This window comes from Megalops cyprinoides, chromosome 7, assembly GCF_013368585.1.
Source record: "Megalops cyprinoides isolate fMegCyp1 chromosome 7, fMegCyp1.pri, whole genome shotgun sequence".
In the NCBI taxonomy this organism is placed as follows: domain Eukaryota; kingdom Metazoa; phylum Chordata; class Actinopteri; order Elopiformes; family Megalopidae; genus Megalops; species Megalops cyprinoides.
In genome coordinates, this window is record NC_050589.1 from 17,774,272 (window position 1) to 17,795,414 (window position 21,143).

At 50.4% G+C, this 21,143-nt stretch overlaps 1 protein-coding gene across 3 annotated transcripts in view; it reads right to left on the minus strand.

Annotated features, from left to right (window-relative positions):
• LOC118780478 (nuclear receptor coactivator 3-like) overlaps positions 1-21,143 on the minus strand; it is a 58,281-nt gene that overhangs the window by 2,668 nt on the left and 34,470 nt on the right. For 2 of the 3 annotated variants that reach the window (XM_036532993.1, XM_036532994.1), the window contains 21 exons: positions 17,451-17,500; positions 13,040-13,144; positions 12,615-12,775; positions 10,663-10,763; positions 10,078-10,252; positions 8,391-8,567; positions 8,139-8,225; positions 7,766-7,906; positions 7,441-7,588; positions 6,618-7,165; positions 5,212-6,335; positions 4,951-5,080; positions 4,674-4,850; positions 4,285-4,515; positions 4,066-4,174; positions 3,617-3,788; positions 1,800-2,102; positions 1,552-1,635; positions 1,171-1,411; positions 717-897; positions 36-207 (listed from right to left, as the gene is read on the minus strand). In XM_036532993.1, coding sequence (XP_036388886.1) covers positions 36-207; positions 717-897; positions 1,171-1,411; positions 1,552-1,635; positions 1,800-2,102; positions 3,617-3,788; positions 4,066-4,174; positions 4,285-4,515; positions 4,674-4,850; positions 4,951-5,080; positions 5,212-6,335; positions 6,618-7,165; positions 7,441-7,588; positions 7,766-7,906; positions 8,139-8,225; positions 8,391-8,567; positions 10,078-10,252; positions 10,663-10,763; positions 12,615-12,775; positions 13,040-13,125 — 4,548 coding nt within the window. In that variant the 5' untranslated portion in view covers positions 13,126-13,144; positions 17,451-17,500. The remainder of the gene's footprint in view (positions 1-35; positions 208-716; positions 898-1,170; positions 1,412-1,551; positions 1,636-1,799; positions 2,103-3,616; positions 3,789-4,065; positions 4,175-4,284; positions 4,516-4,673; positions 4,851-4,950; positions 5,081-5,211; positions 6,336-6,617; positions 7,166-7,440; positions 7,589-7,765; positions 7,907-8,138; positions 8,226-8,390; positions 8,568-10,077; positions 10,253-10,662; positions 10,764-12,614; positions 12,776-13,039; positions 13,145-17,450; positions 17,501-21,143) is intronic. The other variant, XM_036532995.1, reaches the window with a different exon arrangement.

Sequence of the window (21,143 nt, forward strand, 5' to 3'; positions counted from 1 at the left end):
CTGCAGTGTGAATTTGCAGAGCGTCTCGCACATACCTGATCGGGTCCCATCGGCATCCGCCCCATGCCCATGGGGTTCATGCCCATCTGCCCCGGCATCTGGCCCATGTGGCCCCCGCTGCCGTTGACCGGCATGGACCCGTTCATCATCATGCCCCCGTACGAGCCCGGGTTCCCTTGCTGAGCAAACTGCTGCTGCGGGTAGGAGCTGCAACACAGAGCGACAGACTCACTCAGACTCACAGGGGTGCTCTTTCAGGGCTGAGCTGCGCTACAGCAGAACCATCAGATTTTGGTTTTATGCCAACGTGTGTATACAGATGAACATATTACTACTTTATTTATTATTGCTTTAATCAAACTAAGCCTGGGCTGTTAAAGGCCGATTTGTTACGGTTAGACATTACAGCAGCAGTGAGAAGTCCAGATTAGGGAACTGGTTACAGGTATCAAACTTGAGTTGGGGGAACTGTTGTCATGCTCTAGATCTCAATATTTAACCTGAAAGGTCTTGTACATTAATGTAAATGAACTGTGCAGGCACAGAGCTTAACAGGTCAACCTGAATATGAACAAATGCTAATCAAAGGAAATCAAGAAGAAAAAGGAGTACATTTCATATCTGACAGCAGTAATAAAATACGATTAGCACACATATTCATGTTTTAATTCGGACATTATGCATACTGTCTGTGTTACAGCATTTTGCTGACGTACTTGTTTCGGGACATGCCGCCCTGTGACCAGCCCTTCATGTCTGCCGTCTGGTACATGGGGCCACCCTGGGGGTGCTGTTGCATCATGGGATTCTGAGGTGGGCCCAGGCGCCCAGACATCATTGCATTTGGGGGGCTGCCGGCTGAGCGGACAAATGAGGGGTCACCCTGCTGGTTCATCCCTGGTAATGTGAAGAGAAGGTTTTGGTCTTGACAATTTGCTTGCTTTTTTGCAATCTTTTTTTTACTTTACACAATACGATTAACTGCTTTCTACTTTTCATTGAGCCACACTGCACACACACATAATGACCACAAGAGGGCAGAAAAACTCCTGAAATTTATGTCATGCAGATAAAATTTCAGGACTCTTAGAACAGGCTGGTAGCTGGCCGGAACAGAAAGCAGCACTATGTCTTTATGTCCCAATACTGATGCTGTAGTGAGCATCTCACCATAGTTACCCCCATAAGCAAACTGCTGCTGTCCTGGTTGGTTCATCGGAGGGCCGCCCATGGGGTTGTCCATCCCAGCGGGGGCGGTGACATTGGGAGGGGGGCTGAACCCCCCCGCTGCTGCGGCCTGCTGCTGCTGCTGCTGCTGCTGCATCAGCATCATCATCCTCTGCCTCCTCAGCTGCAGGTTCATGATCTCTCTGCTCCTCTGGGCCATCATCTGGGCGTTCAGGAAGCCGGGCTGAGAGCAGAGCCCAGAGGACACAATTACAGCAGATGCAAGGGGCCCGCAGCTGGAATTCATTTGTTCCAAACAGGGCTGAATTTGGGATTAGGCTCCCGCTCTATGTTTTCGGTGAGAGGAGGGAAAGGAACGCCTACCTGTCCGCCCATCCCAGGCTGCATGCCCGGCCGAAGCACAGGGTTGCCCCCGGCGGCGTTGCCCTGACGACTCTGGTTCATGAACTGCGGAAAGGGTGACAGAGCTCAGCACACGCACTTACAGCCGAAAAAATACAACACCACACAAGCAATATCACGAACACAAACTATCACATTATGCAGAACACATGAGCATGGTGATGAAGGCAACAGGGAGGGGTGGAGAGAAAAGGCCTCCTGGGGTTTACCTGCTGGCCCTGCAGTCTCTGCTGCAGCTGCAGTCTCAGCGGCTTGGTGGCGTTCATCATGCGGGGCCTCATGTTGGCACGGGGGTGCATGCCCCCCATGGGGAAGTTGCCTTGCGGGCCCATCTGGTTCATCATGGGGTTGAAGCTGCCTGGCTGGCCCTGCATGGGGCCGCTGTTGTAGGCTGGCTGCATGGCCATGCCAGGCGGGCCCGGGTAACCCTGGCTGTACATGGACTTCTGGTCCATCACCATGGAGGGGTCCTGCCCAGGGAAGTTCTCTGTAGGCTGTTCCCCACCCTGACCCTAAAGAGGGCAAAAAAGCATACACATACACACGTCAAGGTCCAGGGGAATGATCATGGGGAGTCATACTGATGGTTCCGTGTGCCCCCACCCCCCACCACGAATCCTTCATGTTAACCATCTGTAATGCATGTTCACACTCATAGGCCAGTGGGGCTTCATGCTTTATGGATTTATTTCCATAACTGCCAGGGCAGAATGTCAAACATCTCCAGTAGCCTTTGCCAAACTGTTACAAACTGTGTATCACATTCAGAGCGCTGAAGTGAAGTAACAGACAGCAGGCCAATGAAGGATGTAATTCAAGATTTAATGAGAAGGATTTAATGCTTTCCTATAAAAAGTATTTATTTTGTAAAAAGGCTTTTCTGTTATTAGGAAAACAATTCCTCTAAGTACTAGGAACCATCACACTACAAATTTATTAGAAGGAAGCTTTGTCAGCCAGCTCAGAAAAAAAAAAACTATTTGCCAGAGTGAGCAGCTCACTTGTGCACAAAACTAACATAGCTGAGTCACTAGAAAGTTATGCCGATTATTTTGCGCAATGATTTCTTAAAGATGAAGTATTGGCTCAACTGACTATGTGATGCAAGGGTACCACCATCTCATTACACAATGTGCACAATGCCGTATCTGACAGCACGCCCACTGCTTTTCTACAAACTGAGAGCCTGTATGTGACTGATAAGAAAGGGAGCTAACTTCACCAGCTAACAAGAAGAGTGCACATGCCTTGTAAAAGTACAATGTGCCATACTCCTGATATAGTCTTTTAGCTGGTGTATTATAGAGGTTTAAGATTATTCATGTGTCTTTTAGCTTCCCTGCTAGCTAAGATATGGGTTCTGTATTAGAGCAGTAGCCTGTCCTGGTTAGCTCACTTACAGTATCTCTTCCAGCAATTTAGTGCTCACAGTACATGTCCTGTCTCCATGATTACTTCAACTAGTTTACTATCCCATGTATTTCATCTCTGCAAACTGACTCCAAATTTGTTATCTACCTAGCTTCCTTTTTTGAAGACCAATGGTGGCTTGTCAGACAGATAAGCAAAGTGGAAACTCTTGTAATATGGCCACCAACAGTGATAGGAAGAAAGGTTTCTTCTGAATTCAAATATAACGAAAGGCTCAGGTGCACCAAGCTAGATATTACACAAATATTCACAATGATCAAATGATTTAGCTTGATACAGTGGCAGCCTGTCTCTGTCAAATGCAATGGGGAAAAATAGCCAACCAGCTTCTTTATCACCAGCTTGTTTTTACAAATAATGACTAAAATGCCTTTTGCTAGTCTTGCTTTAACAAGTGATGTGTCTGTTAAAAATAATGCTATTGCCCTCTGGGGACCCAAGACTGATCTGATGTAACACACGTAGGCTCCAGTTGATGAACTAAATTAGACGGCCTTTTTCCATACAGTGCGAGTATCTAAAGACACATGACTGACAGGTACGGGGTTTCACTGTGTGGAGATGCAACAGGTGCCACCTCATCAGAATCTCTTACCTGGCTGACGAGGTCCGGGATGCCCAACGCACGGTCAATCTCTTCCAGCGCAATCACGTCTGTGTTGTTGAGCAAAGAGTCCAGCTGGTCCAGAAGGGCACGTTCATCGCTCTGCCCCTCACTGGTGGAGGGGGGCGCTAGCAGCTCGTCTAACGTGTTCGCAAACTGTGGTCTGAAATGCAGCAAGAAACAGTCACACTTCTGAAGGGAGAGGCGGTGTAATTCACCCATTATTGATGAAACGTCTGGATTCTAGACTCAATCGGGATTCAAGCTGCACTCTCGGTCTGTGTATCTAAGCAGTGTCTTCAGCTGTAACGTAAACCATCCAAAGACTTAGCCTTGCATTGTGTGTGAGCAGTAGATGGAATGGAAACACAAGGTATGGGTAACGCTCTCTCCCCCTGGTGGTGCTTCAGTTTGTCGACGGCTGGGAGGGAGGGGTTCACCTGTTTTGGCTGCTCTCCATTCCCATCACGCTGTCTGACCAGGACGGAGACCCACTGGGTGGTCCCTGCTGGCCGAAGGGGCTCATGCCCATGCTCATGTCGTTTGATCCTGCGGCAACACCAGGCACGTTAGCCTCAGTCTTGGCATGTCAGCCTTATGTGAACAAAGTGGCGAATGACGTGAACAACGTGCACCAAAGAAAGAATGCTACTGCGTACCCATATCCATCAGTTGCTGCTGCAGCATTGACCGGTTGCCAGGCACGCTGTTCGACCTGCTGATCATGGGCCCTCCCATCATGCCCTTGGAGTTGTAGTCCATCCCGGGGCGGATCATGGAGGGGTGTCCCGCTGGTCCCACCGGACTGCCACTCGACCTCGGCATCCCCCAGTCACCTGAAGCTCCCATCGGCGGGCGCTGAGGGACTCCCATCCCCCTGTTCATCATTCCTGAAGGAGGTGGTGGGGGGGGGGCACAAAACCACACATTCAGAAACAAACATTCTGGAATTCCCAAGTCAAGCAAGTGCCACAAGCTAACAATAACTAGATGTGCTGAATGGGGTCCAGTGAAAACCAGCACATATAATAGGGGGGAAGACACACACCCATATTGCCGGGGAAGTTGTCGGGTCCCCCCATCATGCGCTGGCTATCCATGCTCTCCTGCTTGATGAGCACGGGGCAGGGGGCGCTGCGCCGTCCCGCCACTCCTGTGCCGGCTGGGGGCTTCCCATCCACAGACATCGCCCTCTGGAAGGGAGCACGCGGGACAGGGGCCATGCCTGGAAAACAGGAGCACGTGTCAGCTGGGGGCACACACAGAAAGACGGAGAGGTGGACGCATGCTAGTACCGCTTGCAGCGGGTGAAAAGGTGGCCTTACCCTGCACGTTGTCTTCAGGGCAGTTCTGTTGCTTGTTGCCCGCGTCGTTTCCCTCTCCTGCCCCAGGCTCAGGGTAAAAACCAGGGCCAGAATTTCTCAGGCCTCCTAGGATGGTCTCCAGGGTTTGCAGCTGAGGGATGACAGGAGAGCAGAGAACATGTCAGGCGTACACATACGCAATGCTGCATCGCAGCTCAGACTTGCAGTATACCGATCACCACGTCTTAATGAGTGAGACAGAAAGGCCGGGGCGTGCGCTACCTCGTCCGCTGGCTCGGTCTTGATCTTGCTCTCCACATTCTCAGGGGTGGAGGCCATGATGCCGGAGCTGCTGCAGGCTCCCGGCCCGCCCTTCCCCTCCAGCTCCTCCAGCTTTGGCTTGATGTCGGCGGCCTCTTTGGAGTCATCCTTGTTGAGCAGGTAGTGCAGCAGCGCGTGGGTCTTCTCCTTCTTGGGGCTATGCTGCTCCTGCTTCATGTCTGCTGCACCGGTCCCCGCCGGCCCCCCGCCCCCACCCCCCATGGGCTCGTGGGGCTGGCTCGGGGCCTTCCCAGTGGCCTCGGCGGTGATCTTGGCCACCTCGTCCGGGGTGTTCCCGTTCTGCAGCAGCTTGTGGAGGATCTTGTGCTTCTCCTGCAGGGAGGCTGTGTAGTGGGCGGCTGCTGCCGAGGAGGACACGCCCCCGGAGGTCTGCCCCGCCCCAGCAGAAGCGGAGGAAGAGGAGGAGGAGACACCTGTGGAGGAGGGGCTGGTGACGCAGCCCCCCGGGCCCTTGGTGTCCATCCCCGTGGGGGTGGTGACGCCAGCCGGGGGGCCGGGGGGCCCACTGCCCGCCCCGTGGCAGAGCTCTTCTGTGGGGGAGGTGAGGAGCTGCAGCAGCTTTTTGTGCCCCTTGGTTTCAGGCACCCGCCTGTGGGGCTCGCTGCTGGTTGGGCCCGCGGCGGCCGCCTCGCCGCCCTCCTTGCTGCCGTGTAGGCCGGCCTGGCTGTCGGGCCTCTCCCCACTGTTGTCGGCGGACGGGGTGTGGTGGTGATGGTGCATGTGATGGTGGTGATCCCCTCCTGCACTGTAGGGGCTCTTGGAATCCCCGTGGCCTGGCTTACACTGGGGCTGCTGCTGCTGTTGCTGCTGTTGCTGCTGCTGCTGCTGTTGTTGCTGTTGTTGTTGCTGCTGCTGTTGCTGTTGCTGTGAGGAGTTGATGCTGGGAGAACTGTCAGGTTTGTGCACTGGTGAGGTCAGTGTGGAGGACAGGGAGTTGCCCACTCCTTCGCTGATGGCTTGCAGGGCATTGAGAGAGCTGCTGGAGAAAGAGCTGCCTCCTCCAGGACCGCTCCCTCCACCCCCTGCCCCCCCAGCGCTGCCCGGGCCCATCGGAGAGGGCATACCTGGAACAGAAGCACATACACACACACCTCTGAGTCTCTCCCCATGCAATGCCTTTAAATTTTATACCAAGTGTAGCAAAGGGCGAGAGCAGTCACCCCACCCGGCATCGAACCCGGGTCTACGGGGTACCAAACATGCAACTTTGACCGCAACGCCAAAGAGCCTGGCTCTTTGGTATGGCAGTCAGAGCACATACTCAACCGTAGTGACAGCACTCCGTCAAACCAAGCATTCCTCAGTCATTCAGCTCAGAATACTCAATAGACTATCCACACACATACCTCCTGGCGAGAACTGGCTGGCACCCATCTTGGGGCTCCCACGTGTCCTGGGAGACATCATGAGGTTTTGCTGGGGGACATTCATGCCCGGGCTGCCCTGCGAAGGACTGTTCATGCCCAGTCCGTAGGCCCCGCCTTGGAATGGGGGTGGCTGTTGCTGCTGCTGCTGCTGTTGCATGCCAGGGCCTGGGTGGTTCATCTGGTTCATCTGATTCATCTGGTTCAACTGATTCATTTGATTCATCTGATTCATCTGATTCATCTGATTCATTGGATTCATCTGATTCATCTGGTTCATTTGATTCATCTGGTTCATTTGATTCATTTGATTCATCTGCATCATCCTGTTGCCACCGCTGTACATGGAGTTGCCCATCTGGCCCATGTGGCCCTGCTCGTTCATGCCGTAGTTCCGGTTCATGCCCATGCCCATCCCTCCGCCAGGCGGCATGTTCATCTGGGCGTTGGGGTTGGAGTTCCCCATTCCCTGTGGCCTCATGCCACCCTGCATCATTCCGGCTTGGTTGGTGCGATATCCATTCTGCTCCCTGAAACAAACAGCTCAACTATGAGAACTTCAAGTACTGTGCCAAATCAGGCCTTCATTTTTATGCCATCATCACCACCGACCTGCATGGTCAAAGTGATGGCCTCTATGAACCATTTTTACAAACTGTATGAAGTTCTGGGAGATGTCTGTCCTAGGAAGAGATTCAGTCTCGTTCTACCCACACCTAACAATAATCCCAACTGATGGCTGCTGTTCCAGGATCAGCGCTTGAGCACAGAACAAAACGCGTGCCAGTGGTTGGTAGGGCCTTACCTCTGCAGCAGGTGCGTGGATATGAAGCCCTGAGGCTCGTTGGTCATCGGGTGGCGGTACAGTTTGCTTTTGGTTTGCGCTGTGACTGGGGTTCCATCAGACAGCGAGAAGCGGTACAGAGGAGTCTCTGCATGACCCTGCAGGAAGGCTGAGAACAGAGAAATTAATCTACGTTGAATAAATTCATTAATGATTAAAAATCAACCTCTATAAAACACTCTGCGTTTCTGCTGATCTGGGTTACGTGTGGAGGACGACTCATTAAGATGCTCGTTAACTAGCCATTAACGTATATGCTGTAATCTGACACAGGGGGCGTCCGTACCTTCGTGGTAATGGCGCCTGTGCGACCATGGCTGGCCCTCACTGTGGTGGAGGAACATTTGGATGCACCTGCGCCAGAGGTCCTCCCAGCCTGGGCGCATGGACGCCCGCAGGGAGTTGTGGTCGATCTGGATCAGCTTGCCTGTCAGTCAACAACAGAACACCGATGGGTGACCATGGGGTGGAGCATTCGTGTTGGCTGCACCCATATGAAGTGGTACAAAAACGGATTTCATATAAGGTTGTTTTTCTCCTACTCCTGGATAAAAATTCACCGCCTGGCTGATTTGGAAATGTTGGGAGGCTGTGTATTTGCCCTCTGGAGGACGCCAGAGGTACTGCAGGATGAGGACTGCTGGTTTGTAGAATCTCACCTGAGAGCTCATGTCTGGTGTTGAAGCTCTCAGTCCTCTCCACTGCGGTGACACGGCGAGCCACACAGATCATGCAGGACTGCAGGTCTGGGGGACAGGGGAAAAAAGCAGCACAAACGTTTCACTGGAGGACCAGAATGAGATGATGGATCAAGCAAAAGAAGCCATTTATTCAATTCAATTAGACTCAAAGCTGTTTGAATGCATTGTAGGAAGACGCTGTTCTGAGGCGTGGCCGGCTGCTGTGCCTACCTTCTCCCTCCTCCATCATGGCTTTGGGTTGGGTGAGGGCGAAGCACTGCATGGTCTCATACCGTGGGCTGCCGGCTCCCTCCTCAGCAGCACCATGGCAGTACTTTACCAGCATGCGGCAGTTGAAGGTGTGGCTCTTCTGTCTGGGTGCCTCGCCACCCCAGGACACACCGTTCACTGTGCGGGCACATGCACGCACACACACACAGAACAAACACAGTTAACACCTGAAGGGGCCCGTGAGCTTGTCGTGTGCTACAACAAATAACAGTACATATCACATCGAAATCACATCGAAAATCAGACGCTCAGAAATGACCTAAAACGCATCTCATTCTGAATGGGAGGTTAATGAGCCACAGAAATAAATGTTTCAGTTCAAGTGTCCATTTCCAAAAATCATTAGTGTATTGCTAACAGAGAGGCACAGTCCTGCTCCAGCTTTTAATTTTGCTTCCCTCAGACTCACTGCAGAGCATCTATGTGCAGATCGTTTTCGGCAGCAGGTGGGGACATTTCTCTAAAACAAACCCCACCACTCGCTTTTTGTATTTCACCCATGGACACTCCCCTGGAGCGCCGAGCAGCATGGCGATGAGGCCTAACTGTTACTGAAAAGGGCTTTAACAAGGGCTTTAAATCCTTTCCCTCAATCTGACAGGAACAATATAACCTGCTGTGAGCACTTGACATTTTGCCTTCAAATGCAATTAACGAGTTAGAGCGAGGAGAGGAAGTTGCCCAGCCCCATTAAACCTACAAACAAGCGCCTCCAGAAAACCAACCCATACACTCATCTTTATTCATGAAACACAGACGGAGACTACGTGCACACACTGATGTACGCACACCATCCACTCAGAACTTTCCGAAGCCAAACATCACAATCCCAAAGTGCACAGCGTCCTCCTCCCACCCTCCCCGCCCCAAAGAGTCTGGGTAGCCAGCCTGGGCCTGGCTGGTAGCGTTTTAGTTCCTTGTTTTACCACTGCGGGCATAATACGCTGTCAGGAACGGCATGTTTAATTCATGGAACATCGGATATCATGAGCAGCAAATTACCGCTGCTCCGCTAACCTCAGCCGCCATGTTTGACCCTGAACCAGTGCAGGGTATCAGGTGCAATGGGGGTCAGATTACACATACAGTCAACACTGTAGGATGTATAGGTATTCCTAGAAGGGCTGGCTTAGCCAAGCAATCTAATTTATACTTGACACAATTAAATACATTTCCTGAATTCCATGTAAACACTGAACTCTGAACACATTTATTATTAAAAGAAGGGAAGAAATACAGTGCACAATTCAGGAACAAATAGTTTCCAGATGACTGCATTGAGATTGAGATAAAACAGGAGCTTTTCAAGACCATCTGCTCCTCAGCTTGTGACTGACAGCTGTGATGGCAGAGCAGCGGCTCTGGAGTGTCGGTCGGTGTGCTTGTCTGCATCTCTGTCTGCCTTGCATCTTTGTGTGTGTGTGTGTGTGTGTGTGTGTATATGTGTGTGTGTGTGTGAGAGAGAGTGAGAGAGTGCGACAGAGCATGTCTGTGCATGCGTGTGCGTTATTATATGTAAGAGTTTGAGTGCATGCATGCATATGTGTGTGTGTGTGTGTGTGTGTGTGTGTGTGTGCATGTATGTACGGGAGACTGTGTGTGCGTGCACACAAGAGAGTGCTCGTACTGTTGGACTTGGGCAGGTTCTTGTGGAACTCCTCCCGGTCATCCTCATGGAGGATGTTGTAGACGCTGGTGTTGATCAGCTCCTCCTGCTTGTACTGCAGGTACTGCGTCACGTTGTCTGACACGAACACGATGCTGCCGTCCCGGTTGACCACGAACAGGAAGCCATCCAGGGCCTGGGAGGAGACAGACACAGAGAGAGCTCATTTAAAAACAAGGGACTTAAGCAGGAGAGGAAGACCAGGTGGGAGGGCCTGAGAAGAAGGCTGTGGGGGAAGGGAGGGGCATCCAGGAAGAAAAGAGAAGTGAAGGTAGAGGATGTATTGAAGAAAAGAGGGGGAGGGGGGAGGAGAGAGGAAGCCAAGCTTCCCATTATATTCCACTGAGGACTCGCACCACAGCAAACAGACACAGCTATGTGGCATGAGACAGCAGCTTACTGTGATTAATGGCCACCTATATTTACACAATTAACACCTGTCCATCACCAGGCGCTGTGCTCTCCGGTGCAATCGATCAACAGGCCAATCAGTGCACAGGGGCTGCTGTTCAACCGCTGACCTTCGCCCCCTGACCCCAGCCTCACCTGCAGCAGAAGTGGCCCCAGATGGTCCTTGTCGATGACCCCCTGACCCGTGGAGGACACATCAGCCTTCTGAACATCATCATCGTTTGAGGAGGCTTTCCCTGGAGACCGTCAAAGACAGGTCACGTCACACCTTCACAATGCAATTACACAACCAGCAACCTTCCATGACAATCACTTCCTTAAAACAACAAATGACGACCCCCACTTTTTCAGAAGATATCATAAGGCCATGTGCAGCATACTTTGCTTTGAGAGGCGGCTGCTGTTGAAACCACTGTGATATCTATAGGAGTGGAAGATTAGGAGAAGAATGCATTGCCACCCAGTTGGCAGCCCTCCTGCATCACCAAGCTGATCGCCCTCTATTCAGTCACCACTGAAATGGTGTGAGACTGTTTTCCTATCAGTCTGAATGCGGTTACGTAGTGAGTCCCTGGGTAAGTTCCACCCTTTCACCCACTGCACCAAAACCTTGATCTGAGAACAGTATCCACTTAGCTGAGACACAAAATATGACCATGTGCAGGTACTGATCTGAGAACAGGGCCCACTCAGGTGAGACACACAATATAACCATACCCTGGCACTGACAGGGATGCCAGAGTGTGTGTAACCAGCGCTCTGGTAAAACAACTCGAGATGGTGTTGGTGCTGTTCTCTCTGTCCTTCTCCCCTTCCCATGCCGAGCAGACAGAAACTGACCAATTTGACTATGAGCGACTGTGGGGAGTATAATATGAGCACACTAATCCTTTCTGACAGGACTTTAGGGAGGTGAATTCTCCAGACATTCACTGACTCAATAAAGTAACTTAAGTCAAATTTCTAGGCTGGCAAAGGAGGTCCATTAATCAAACCGGGAGTAAAACTGGGCTCTAGCTGAATTCCTGGTGCACAAACATATTACACTAGCTTACATTTAGTGCATTACAGAAGCAAGTACTCAAACCAAGATGGATCTGAAAATGCTGAGGAAAACAAATTGATTTAGTTTAGTAGCATGTCTCAAAATGAAAAAGAAAACAAAAACAAAAGGCTGCTGTCCAGTAGTTCCATGGGATTGAGCAAACACCAGGGGGCAGCATTATGCAGCCTTCTGTCAAAGACAATTTTATGCAAGATAAGACTCTTAGTTCATGATATTCAATCAAATTCAAGGGTGGTGCAGGTCAAAGTCCGTCACACGCTCGGTCCTGAAAGGTGTGCTCAGACAAAACACTGCGTTTAAAAAGGGGGAAGATGCTCAGGGTGCTGTGTGCAGCTGGGGCAATTTGATTAGAACGGAAGGTTGATGCAAAACAAAGAATAATGAAACTGCTGCTGTTCCTGGTGCTCTGAGTGAGGGTAATTAAGCCTGGAAGCTCACGCAGTATTAAAAGGCACTCTAAGCGGCGAAGGCTGCATTTCCTGCAAATGGGAGAGAATGAGTGTGACAGGGACAAAGAGGGAGATGGAGGAGAGCAGGAGAGACAGGGACAGAGACGGGGACAAAGGAAGAGCGAGGGGGGAGAGAGAGAGAGACTGTGTGCCGCTTCATTATTCACTTCCTGTAACTATGGCAACCTCCCTCCACAAAGTCAGAGACAGCTGTACCCTCTTCCCCTTCCGATCGAGATGGTAAAGATTCTGAGCGCTGTCATCGCTTCCTCATCAGTCTCGCAACCTGCGCCCGTGTCACCGTCGACAAGCGAGCAGGGCTCGGAATCGCAACATTCACGTCTGCACTGCCCGAAAACGTTAACGTCCATTTTGGCAGGGGGGTGGGAGGGGGACATTAAGATGAGCTTTCCCCTCAGGCAGAGAGACAAAGGAACATAAAGATGACCATCGAGTGATTTGATCGAGTCCCCAGTGCAGAATGACAAAACGGCATCTTTGCAGCTCGCATTGAAGGACGAAGAGGCAGAGTTTGGGGAACGCTGGCGGGCGCCTTCCCTTTCGACCCGTACCTTGCTCCTTAATTTGTCGGATCTGCCGCACCGTCTCCTTAAGGATGGCGCACTTGTCCGGCTTGACGTTGAAGCTGTCGATGTCGCTGAGGTTGGCCGAGATCAGCTCGGCCAGCTCCTCGATGTACTTGCTCTCCTGCTCCCTCCGTCTCTTGTCGCACCTGCAGAGGGACACCATCCCCATCACACTGTGTGTCACAGTTACAGACCCCAACGGGTCACAAGGCTGAGGCTGGACACCTAAAACCAAGACCAGAGTCCTCTTCCTTTTTTTGTACAGTATAAAGTGAGTCGCTTGTGGAGAGAAGTTAAAACAAACTGTAACCTGGAATCACAGTAACACAGTTCACCAACAGAAAGTTCTGCAAGGCTGCAGCCACCCCTCCCCATTACTGACACCCTCCACCCACACCCTCTTCACTCACCCAAGCCCGGGTGTGTCGCAGGTGGAGAGCTTGCGTTTCCGGTCAGAGCACAGCGGCTCCAAGGAGTTGTCTCCCAGTCCACTCATCTTGTACACATATCAGCACCTGGCGAGACAATGTGCTTTAAATGAGGAAGACATGCAAACATTGCGCCTCATATATCACAGCCTGTGGACATGTTTTTCAAACATTTTTAAACATTCACGCGTGCACACATGCGTGCTGCTATCTTGTGCATGCCGCTGTGGCTGGCAGCAGGTTTGCAGTGGATCTGTGCATCTGTGGTGCTCCCAGCTGCTGAGGAGCAGCAATTCCACGGCTACACCTGCACGGACTGTAAAAATCTGGCCTCGGCACCACGGCAACATGCTGCAGGCCGAGGCCAGCCTTTGGGAGTGAGGTGGGTGGCCCCCGGGCTCCAGACGATGGTCAGCCACTCTCCTCTCCCCTCCTCCTCCCCCAGCTCGACCTGGCTCTGTGCGGTCGAGATGTGCTCAGTCTGGGATTAGCCGGGCGCTGACAGTAAGCCATGCTCCACGACAAACCCCATTAGACAGGAGCCCATCACCCTACCCAGCATGCCTCACAAGGGCTGAATCCAGGAAGTGCAAGACTGAGAATCATTGCAAATGGCTCTCTGCTGTGGTTCTTTTTGATGGTGGTGGCAGCTAATGCAGCGAGGGGAGGAGGGGACACTTTGGGAGGGCGGGTTTTCTTTCAACTCTGTGTACTTGGAAGGCAGGAACACATTTGTTCCTTTTTTAACTTTCTGAGAAATGCCTCCATTTGGTCGATTTTCTGGTCACCCTCACACACCAAAGCAACTGCACTTCGAGAGGCAAGCCACGGCAGAGTGTGAATATGGCAGAAGTGGACACACTTCTTCTGGCTGCCAGTTTAGCACTTTAGCCCTGGGACCTTAAAGTGATCATTTCCATCAGGGTAACACAGTGGCTTCTTTCACAAAGCTTTCCCATTCATGTACCCACCAGAAAAATGCCAACTTATAGCCTGATACATCTCAGTCTCACTAGCAATACTGACAAGAGTTAAGAAAATGTAGAGAGCAGTGCATGATGGGTAAGGTAGTGATTTTTTTAGCTTCAGCAACACAATGTTGTATACATGACAGCAGTGTCAAGCAGCAGTTGGGAACAGAATCTGGACCTGCGAGTAGCAAGTCCTGGAACATTCTTGACATTAGTTTCATTAGTAAAACCCCAACTGTATAAGGAATGTTTATATTTTTAAGCATTTAGATAAATGCAACAGTAAAACATATGAATTAAAATTTCAGAAAAGTTTGCTGCCAATTGTGGTGAAATTCTGGCAAAAGCAAAAGCAGCAACAATACTCTGCTGCAAAACATTCCCATCTCAAACAGCTGCTCTACCCTCTTTTGAGAGCAGAGTTACCATTTAATCTCAACAAAGTCAGACCTCTGCAGAGGTGATCTCTGGTCTGGTTAAAAACTCAATTAACTGAAGCTTCATACCCTGATCTTATAATAGGTCAAATGGAAACAACCATGAGAGATAAAGCCTGCTTTAAAATAGCCGCCAGTCTAGACCCCAACGGCCAAATGAACTTTCTAAAGTTAGCCCAACAACTCATGCCATAGGACTCTTCACGTAAACATTTACAGGGAACTATGCACTATACTGGTCAGAGCAACCTCCAACAATAATATCACTGACTGAATTAATTCAATTTACGCAACAATCTGTGCATACAGGCTGAGAAATATCACTTTCTCCTAAATGTCAATGGGAAGTGTAGACTCCGGGCTTACACAAACTAATGCATAAGCTCTTAAATAATTAATTCAAAAACATTCCCTTAGCTTTTCCAGAATGTATGGCGTCTAATGAAAGGCTGCTCAATGAAACTCCATTTGTGCGCTCAGAAAAGGCCAGTGGGGTAGGGCAAGTCGAAGCACCGCTGAATAAACACGAGAGCTAACCACCAAGCTAGACTGGATGCGCAGGAGTGTCACACACCAAAGAGTTCATGAGTGCACTGCCATGGTGAGGCAAACGCACGGGGGGGCTTGAGTGGGTGTGACACGAGGACCCTGGCACAGAGGCCAAAGGACACATTTCACTGAGCGTGTGGCACTTCCCATTTCTCTTAATTAGCAACCCCGATCTGCACTTGAGCTTGGGAACAGAATGCCATCAAACAGGCCTCACTGGCGATTGATCATGTTACATTTCATTTGCTCTAAAAGACAGAGGAACAAAATTTTCCAATTAGACCGAGTGCACCGTGTTTAAGAGTTCAAATTCAAGCCCTCTGTGCCAAATTCGCAGAGGTCTGTGTTCATTTCGACTCCAGCCAGCGTGTCACAAATGACATGGCCTTAATTGAAAAGCACAGCTCTGCATATGAAAAACGTGCTGGGAAACCAAACACAGGGAATGGGAGATTCAGTGGCTAGAGGGTTTGTTCAGAGCAATAATGACACTTAAAAGGACAAAAAGGAGCAGCTCCATTGGTTACTGAACATTATGGATGAACCAATGAAACGGGCATTCTGAGAACAGAAGAGTCTACAGGATACCTGAGCGTGACCAAACACAAGCTCCTGCTTTGACTGTAGATCATTTCTCCAGCTTCACCGAGGGACATTTCAGGAGCTAGAATGGAAAGGCACTGGTAGTGCTGGGGAATAAATAGCGATCCACCGACTGAACACCCCAGGGAAATGGGTCACCTCCTGTTTCATGCCGGCAACCGCGGAGCAGGAAAAGTCAATAACCGCACTCCGCAAGGGCAGCGATCTGGGGGCTCGGTTGTCAGGAGGTACGTGAGAGCGAAACCGGCAAAGCTGCACTGCCCTGCACTGCCCATGTCCCCAGCCAGAGGGGATCACAGAGACAGCGGGCCCAGTGACGAGACCCTGCTGTTGCCCGACACCCGGGTGGACAAACATAGTCGACCGCACACATCAAATGCACAGGAGGACAGAAATCAAAGATACAGTCCATTTCTGATGTCTGGGAGTGTCTTGTCTTTGATTCCCTTGCCAACAGTACCACTTTCGCAAGAATAAACCAAGGGAAAAAAAAAACCTTCCACCCAGGTTGTTGCGAGTTATTTTTCTCTGCCAAGCAGTGACTGACATCATTGTAAATGTGACAAAATACACATACCAGCTTCAAGCACCTTCACGAACGCCATGGTTGCCGTTTTGTTTTTTAATAACCTTTCACGGGGCTGTTGACGGTAATTAAGGACAAGGCTTTAAGTGGCCTGTCAATCAGAGGAGCCTTGAGGTTAAGTGCTGCGAGAAGGGTGCGTGTGGTGCTTGGATAAATAAACAAGCTAGCGATACGCGGCGTGTGTAAACAGCCTGAGCTGTGGTACTCTGCGCCGCCTGCCGCCTCTTCCTGCGCCGGCGTGCTCCTGCGGAGAGACCCGGAACCCGGCTCCGGCAGGGGGACAGGGGACCGGGGGGGGACTCGACACCACAACACTGGCTCACACGCTCAAACCGGCAACAACCCTGTGGAGCTTAAGGACACGTTCACACGTGCTGATGTGGTTGAAGCTAAAGTGAGCAAAAAGACAGCTCAGTGAGGGGGGCAAACACACACACACACACGCAGAGGAGCGGATTCGGTTTAATAAACACGCACGCCCACGCGCTCAATCACACAGTGAACAACAGGCTCAGGCAGGGACGGGTGAAGGGGGGGTGGGTGTGGGGCGGGGGAGAACTAAAGGGGGAGGGAGGGGAGGGGTGGGGAGGAGCGAAGGTCTGGATGGTTAGTGCAGTTAACAGCAGACATCTGACACCTTCCTTTTAATTGAGTCTGGAGAGCTGCTGCCATTCATTACACCACTGCTGCTTTCTGCCGGGGATAATCCCAGCAAATTACCCTCCCTCATTACACTATCTGCGTGCGTGTGGAGCCCACCGCCGCCCTCTCCCCTGATCTCCTGACTGCTGGGAGATGGGATCAGCCCCCCCTCCGCCACACGCACACCCTCTCGGTGTCACGAATAGGCCACTCGAGTTAGCCACGCCTCCCCTCCTCGCCAGCCTCTTGCTCCGTTTCCCTCCGAGCGCAGGATAACAAACGCCCTGCCCTTGCTTTCCTGTCCTGCACTTGCCCTCTGTCTCAGCGTTCCCTGAGTTCATGGGAAACTGGTGTGTGTGTGTGTGTGTGTGTGTGTGTGTGTGAGTGTGTGTGCGGGGGGGGTGGGGGGGGTCATGCCTTCCTCTGCGCCACAGAGGCCTGCGGAAAACATCCGCGCGCAATTATCTGCGTGACGCCTCACCTGCGGACCGCTGGAGGCCGCACAGCACGGACCAGCACGATGCCCGCACGGCCGTGGCTCTAGAATGGGAAAAACTGTGGGAGGGAGTACATTCAAAATAGATTTACTCATTCCGCCAACTCACCTCTTCAGCTGTGTAGAATGACGAAATAAAGCCTCATTCAGCTTCACATCCTGAGGAAACAAAACAAAAAAAAAAGCACAAACCGTTAAGGATTCTAGCTGTGAAATACACAAATGTGTACAAACCTCATGCACTTCACACACAGCATGTGTGAGTCACGCCAAATTTCCATTTATTATGTGAACCTTTCTGTTATTTTTTTGAAATTATTCAGGACAAAAACATCATTAATCAAAATCCTCAAAGATGATGTTAACTATGGCTAGGGAGTACAGAATTTTTGTTCTTTTTTGCGGGGCAATGGCTGGAGTAAGGCTGCTCCAATGGGGCGCAATGACGTAACACGACTGGTGATAAGCTGGTTTCGCAGAACAAAAGTGCAGGGAGAAGCTGGCTGGTAATGAAACGGCCCTTGCTGATGGTGAAATGAGCATGAATGATTCAGAGCGGGGGAGAAAAGGCGGCATCCGCGTCGGTCCGCTCTCATGACTAATGATGTTTGTATGTTTGAGACCCATTAGGCAGCTGTTTACAAGCGCGGATCTGCAGTGTCAGACGGCTCCCGGGATTCAGAGCGGAACGGCATGTGGCCCTGGGCGCGCGGCTCTCCGACACTCCGCCCCCCAATCCCTCACTGCCTCTCCTCTCCCTCTTTTTACTCTCCTCTCTCTCTCATCCTTCTCCCGGTCCTTCTTCCCTGCTCTCTCTGTCCTTCCCTGCTTGCACCCTGTCTTTATCTCTCTCTCGAACGACAAGCAAGGTGTGTGCCAATTCCGCTGCCACTCGGCAATCTAGACAGTAGGGAGAACCCCTGGGAAGTTAAGAAGCGCTATCGATCTAAAATGGAGCCTGCCACATTAGTCAGTATGGCAAAAATGTGAACCATTTCACTGTAAGTGCGTTGTGTGAGTGTAGGTGTGCGCGTGAGCGCGAGCGCAAGCGCTTGTGCATATCAGTGCGATTATCTGTCTTGTCACACAGCGTAGCTCTGTCGTCTGTCGTTTGACACAGCCAGAAGAGGACCTTGTGCTGTCAGGCATCCCCTTCATATTCACTGATCAAGATAAGTTACACTTAATTCACACAGGCAACCGTAAGACACTCGGGAACGAGAAAGCAAACAAAAGCTCTTCTCTGCTGTGAGCCAAAACGCGGAGCTTTAAACCAGGTCTAGGGGAAAAAAAAAAAAAAAAAAAACACCCACGATTCAATGAGTCATGCAAAACAAATGTCACAATGCAACAATTGGAGTTTGTTCATGATGAGTTACAATGTACCAAGTGCAAAGATCACAAAAGCTATCAGTGCATTCAGGACGTTTCTGTGGGTGAAAGAAGTGACAATGATATCCAACATCCCTCAATGCTTCATACAGTGAGATCAATCATGTCATTGACTGGTCATGTGGAATGCAGGTCTTGACATCCAAATTTTCCGACAGTTTGTGTTTTGCCTCCCAAGAACACACATGTGCATCTTGTGGTTTAGCCCAATGTCTTACAATCAGTACTTTGTAAGCAAGACCCCTTCGTTCCACTTGAATTCAGCCATGCAAACCCCAACATAATGCAACACCACCACTCTGAATATTCTGAAAGTCTAAGACACAGCCTAAGTGTACAGGCTTTGACAGCCTGCGGCAGAGGTAGACTTATCATTTAATAATATCTTAAATAATGTTGTGTCTTGTGGCGTTAAGGGGTTAAATGAATTAACAAGGCCCAGAAATGCAGACAAAGTGGTGACACTGTACTGCTCGGGAGAGTTTGCACAATTCAGCGACACAGAGCGGGTATGCGTGGGCGGCATGGGTTCCTCCGGTTGGCGCCAGATGCCGGTCACTGTTACCTCACCCAGTGCATTTCATAATCTGTTGACAGACAAAGGGAAAACACAGAGAGCGCTGGCCGCGACGCCCAGAGGAGCTGTATCGTAACTGTGTTCGCTGCAGGTCCGTGGCAGTGCAGAGCTGTGTTCAGAGGCACAGCGCACTGACGGACAGCCTGCTTGCCAACTCAGGCCCTGTGCTCTGGCAGGGCCGGACCGCCCATGACCACAGCTCTTACCACAAATAAGTTCCACAAGCCACAAAGGGCAGAGTGAAAGTCCAAGAGCAAAACTGCTTCTTTATTAAGTAAAATAATCCGAAACCTCCAAGTCATAACACAAGCACCTAATTTTCTTTTGTTTTGTTTTTTTTGGACGGAGCACTGGACATTAAGGCCACCAAAATGCATGCTAAACAGAACTTTAACATCTTTGAAAGTGGACGCTTCTATCATTTCACTTTTTATTTAAAAAAAAAAAAAAAAAAAGGTGTTTGTAGAAGCTTCCCAGATAGGTGACTCAAGGTCAGCTTTCTCTCCTAATGGGCTGCATCGTGGATGCAAGCAAGCCTGAGGCCTTCACAACAGTATAAGTCAAGGCGGGCGATCCAGGAGCAGTATCACAAGCAGCAGTTCTACAAGTGATTTGACAGCAGTGCACAGCAGCAGTAAGGGACCGTAAACCTGATGGCTACAGGTTCCAGTCCTGGGGTGAAACACTGCTGTTGTTCCCTGAAGCAAAAAGACTTTGCTGCTTTACCAGCAAAACAAACGAGGAGATGTCATCATGCAGTGCATTTCTGGCTGCCACGACGGCTCCTTTGAGGCTTGCTGAAATTCAGTCTAAGATTCCTTTTTCATTGCTTTTTGCAACTTAACAACTAAAGTTGGTGGACTGTCCACAGCTTTCAGCCCTGTCCCCACTTCAGCTGAAGGGGGGAGCCACACGGAGCATGTCGAACGGAGGGACGAAAATAGCACTTCATTATAAATATAGGCCCCGGCTACGCAGGGCTATGTGTCCGCCCAGCCCCCACATGGCTGTCCGGCATGTTGCTGAAAAGGGCGAGAGCATTCTATTTTAGACAGGCGCATCTCCACTGGTTAACACCCTAAGCCCACGCCAGCTTTAACCTAATTGGTCACATATTCCATGTCGTCCCACTTCCTTTCCCGCGAAAACAGTACAGTGTGGGTCAACAAGAGCAGCTCTTGTTGGACCATGGACCTTGAGAAACTGACTGCAGAAGCTTGTCAAGGCCTCAGTTTTACTACTGTGCTAAGCACAAAAGCTACCTTGAGAGAGAGAATTTACGCTGTAACAGCATAACAGTAACAAACAACAGCATCTGTGGGTGTGTGTACCTCCCCTGTCTCATCACAACATCTACACAGACCAAAATACTTGCTTTTATAATACAAGTATAGTCCCATTTAGACTAAGATTAAATTGTTAATGTATTCGAAAGTAATCTATGCATCCAGCTGCAAGAATAATCCAAGGATCCAGCCCTCAATCTAACATCTTGCTCCTGGTATTGTTTGGGGAAAGGCAATGGCCTATGAAGACTGTAACTCAGAAGGATGCATGTCCTGGTGCAGAAGAATGTCAATCGACTCTCTCTTTCAGGAGTAAGACACTTAAAGGGTTGATAAACGTATGAAAGGATAACCACAATAGAATCAGGCAAATGCCTAAGGCCCTGGAACTCTGAGCTTCAGTGCCATACGCAGATGGCGTAAGCTTTTCTTGCCACACACTGCCTAATGAATCTGATAATTGGTGCCATTATGATGGCTAATCAACGGCTTACTGATTTTAACCAGTCAAACAGCTTTACCAGCTGAGGAGAGGAAAGCGAAACTG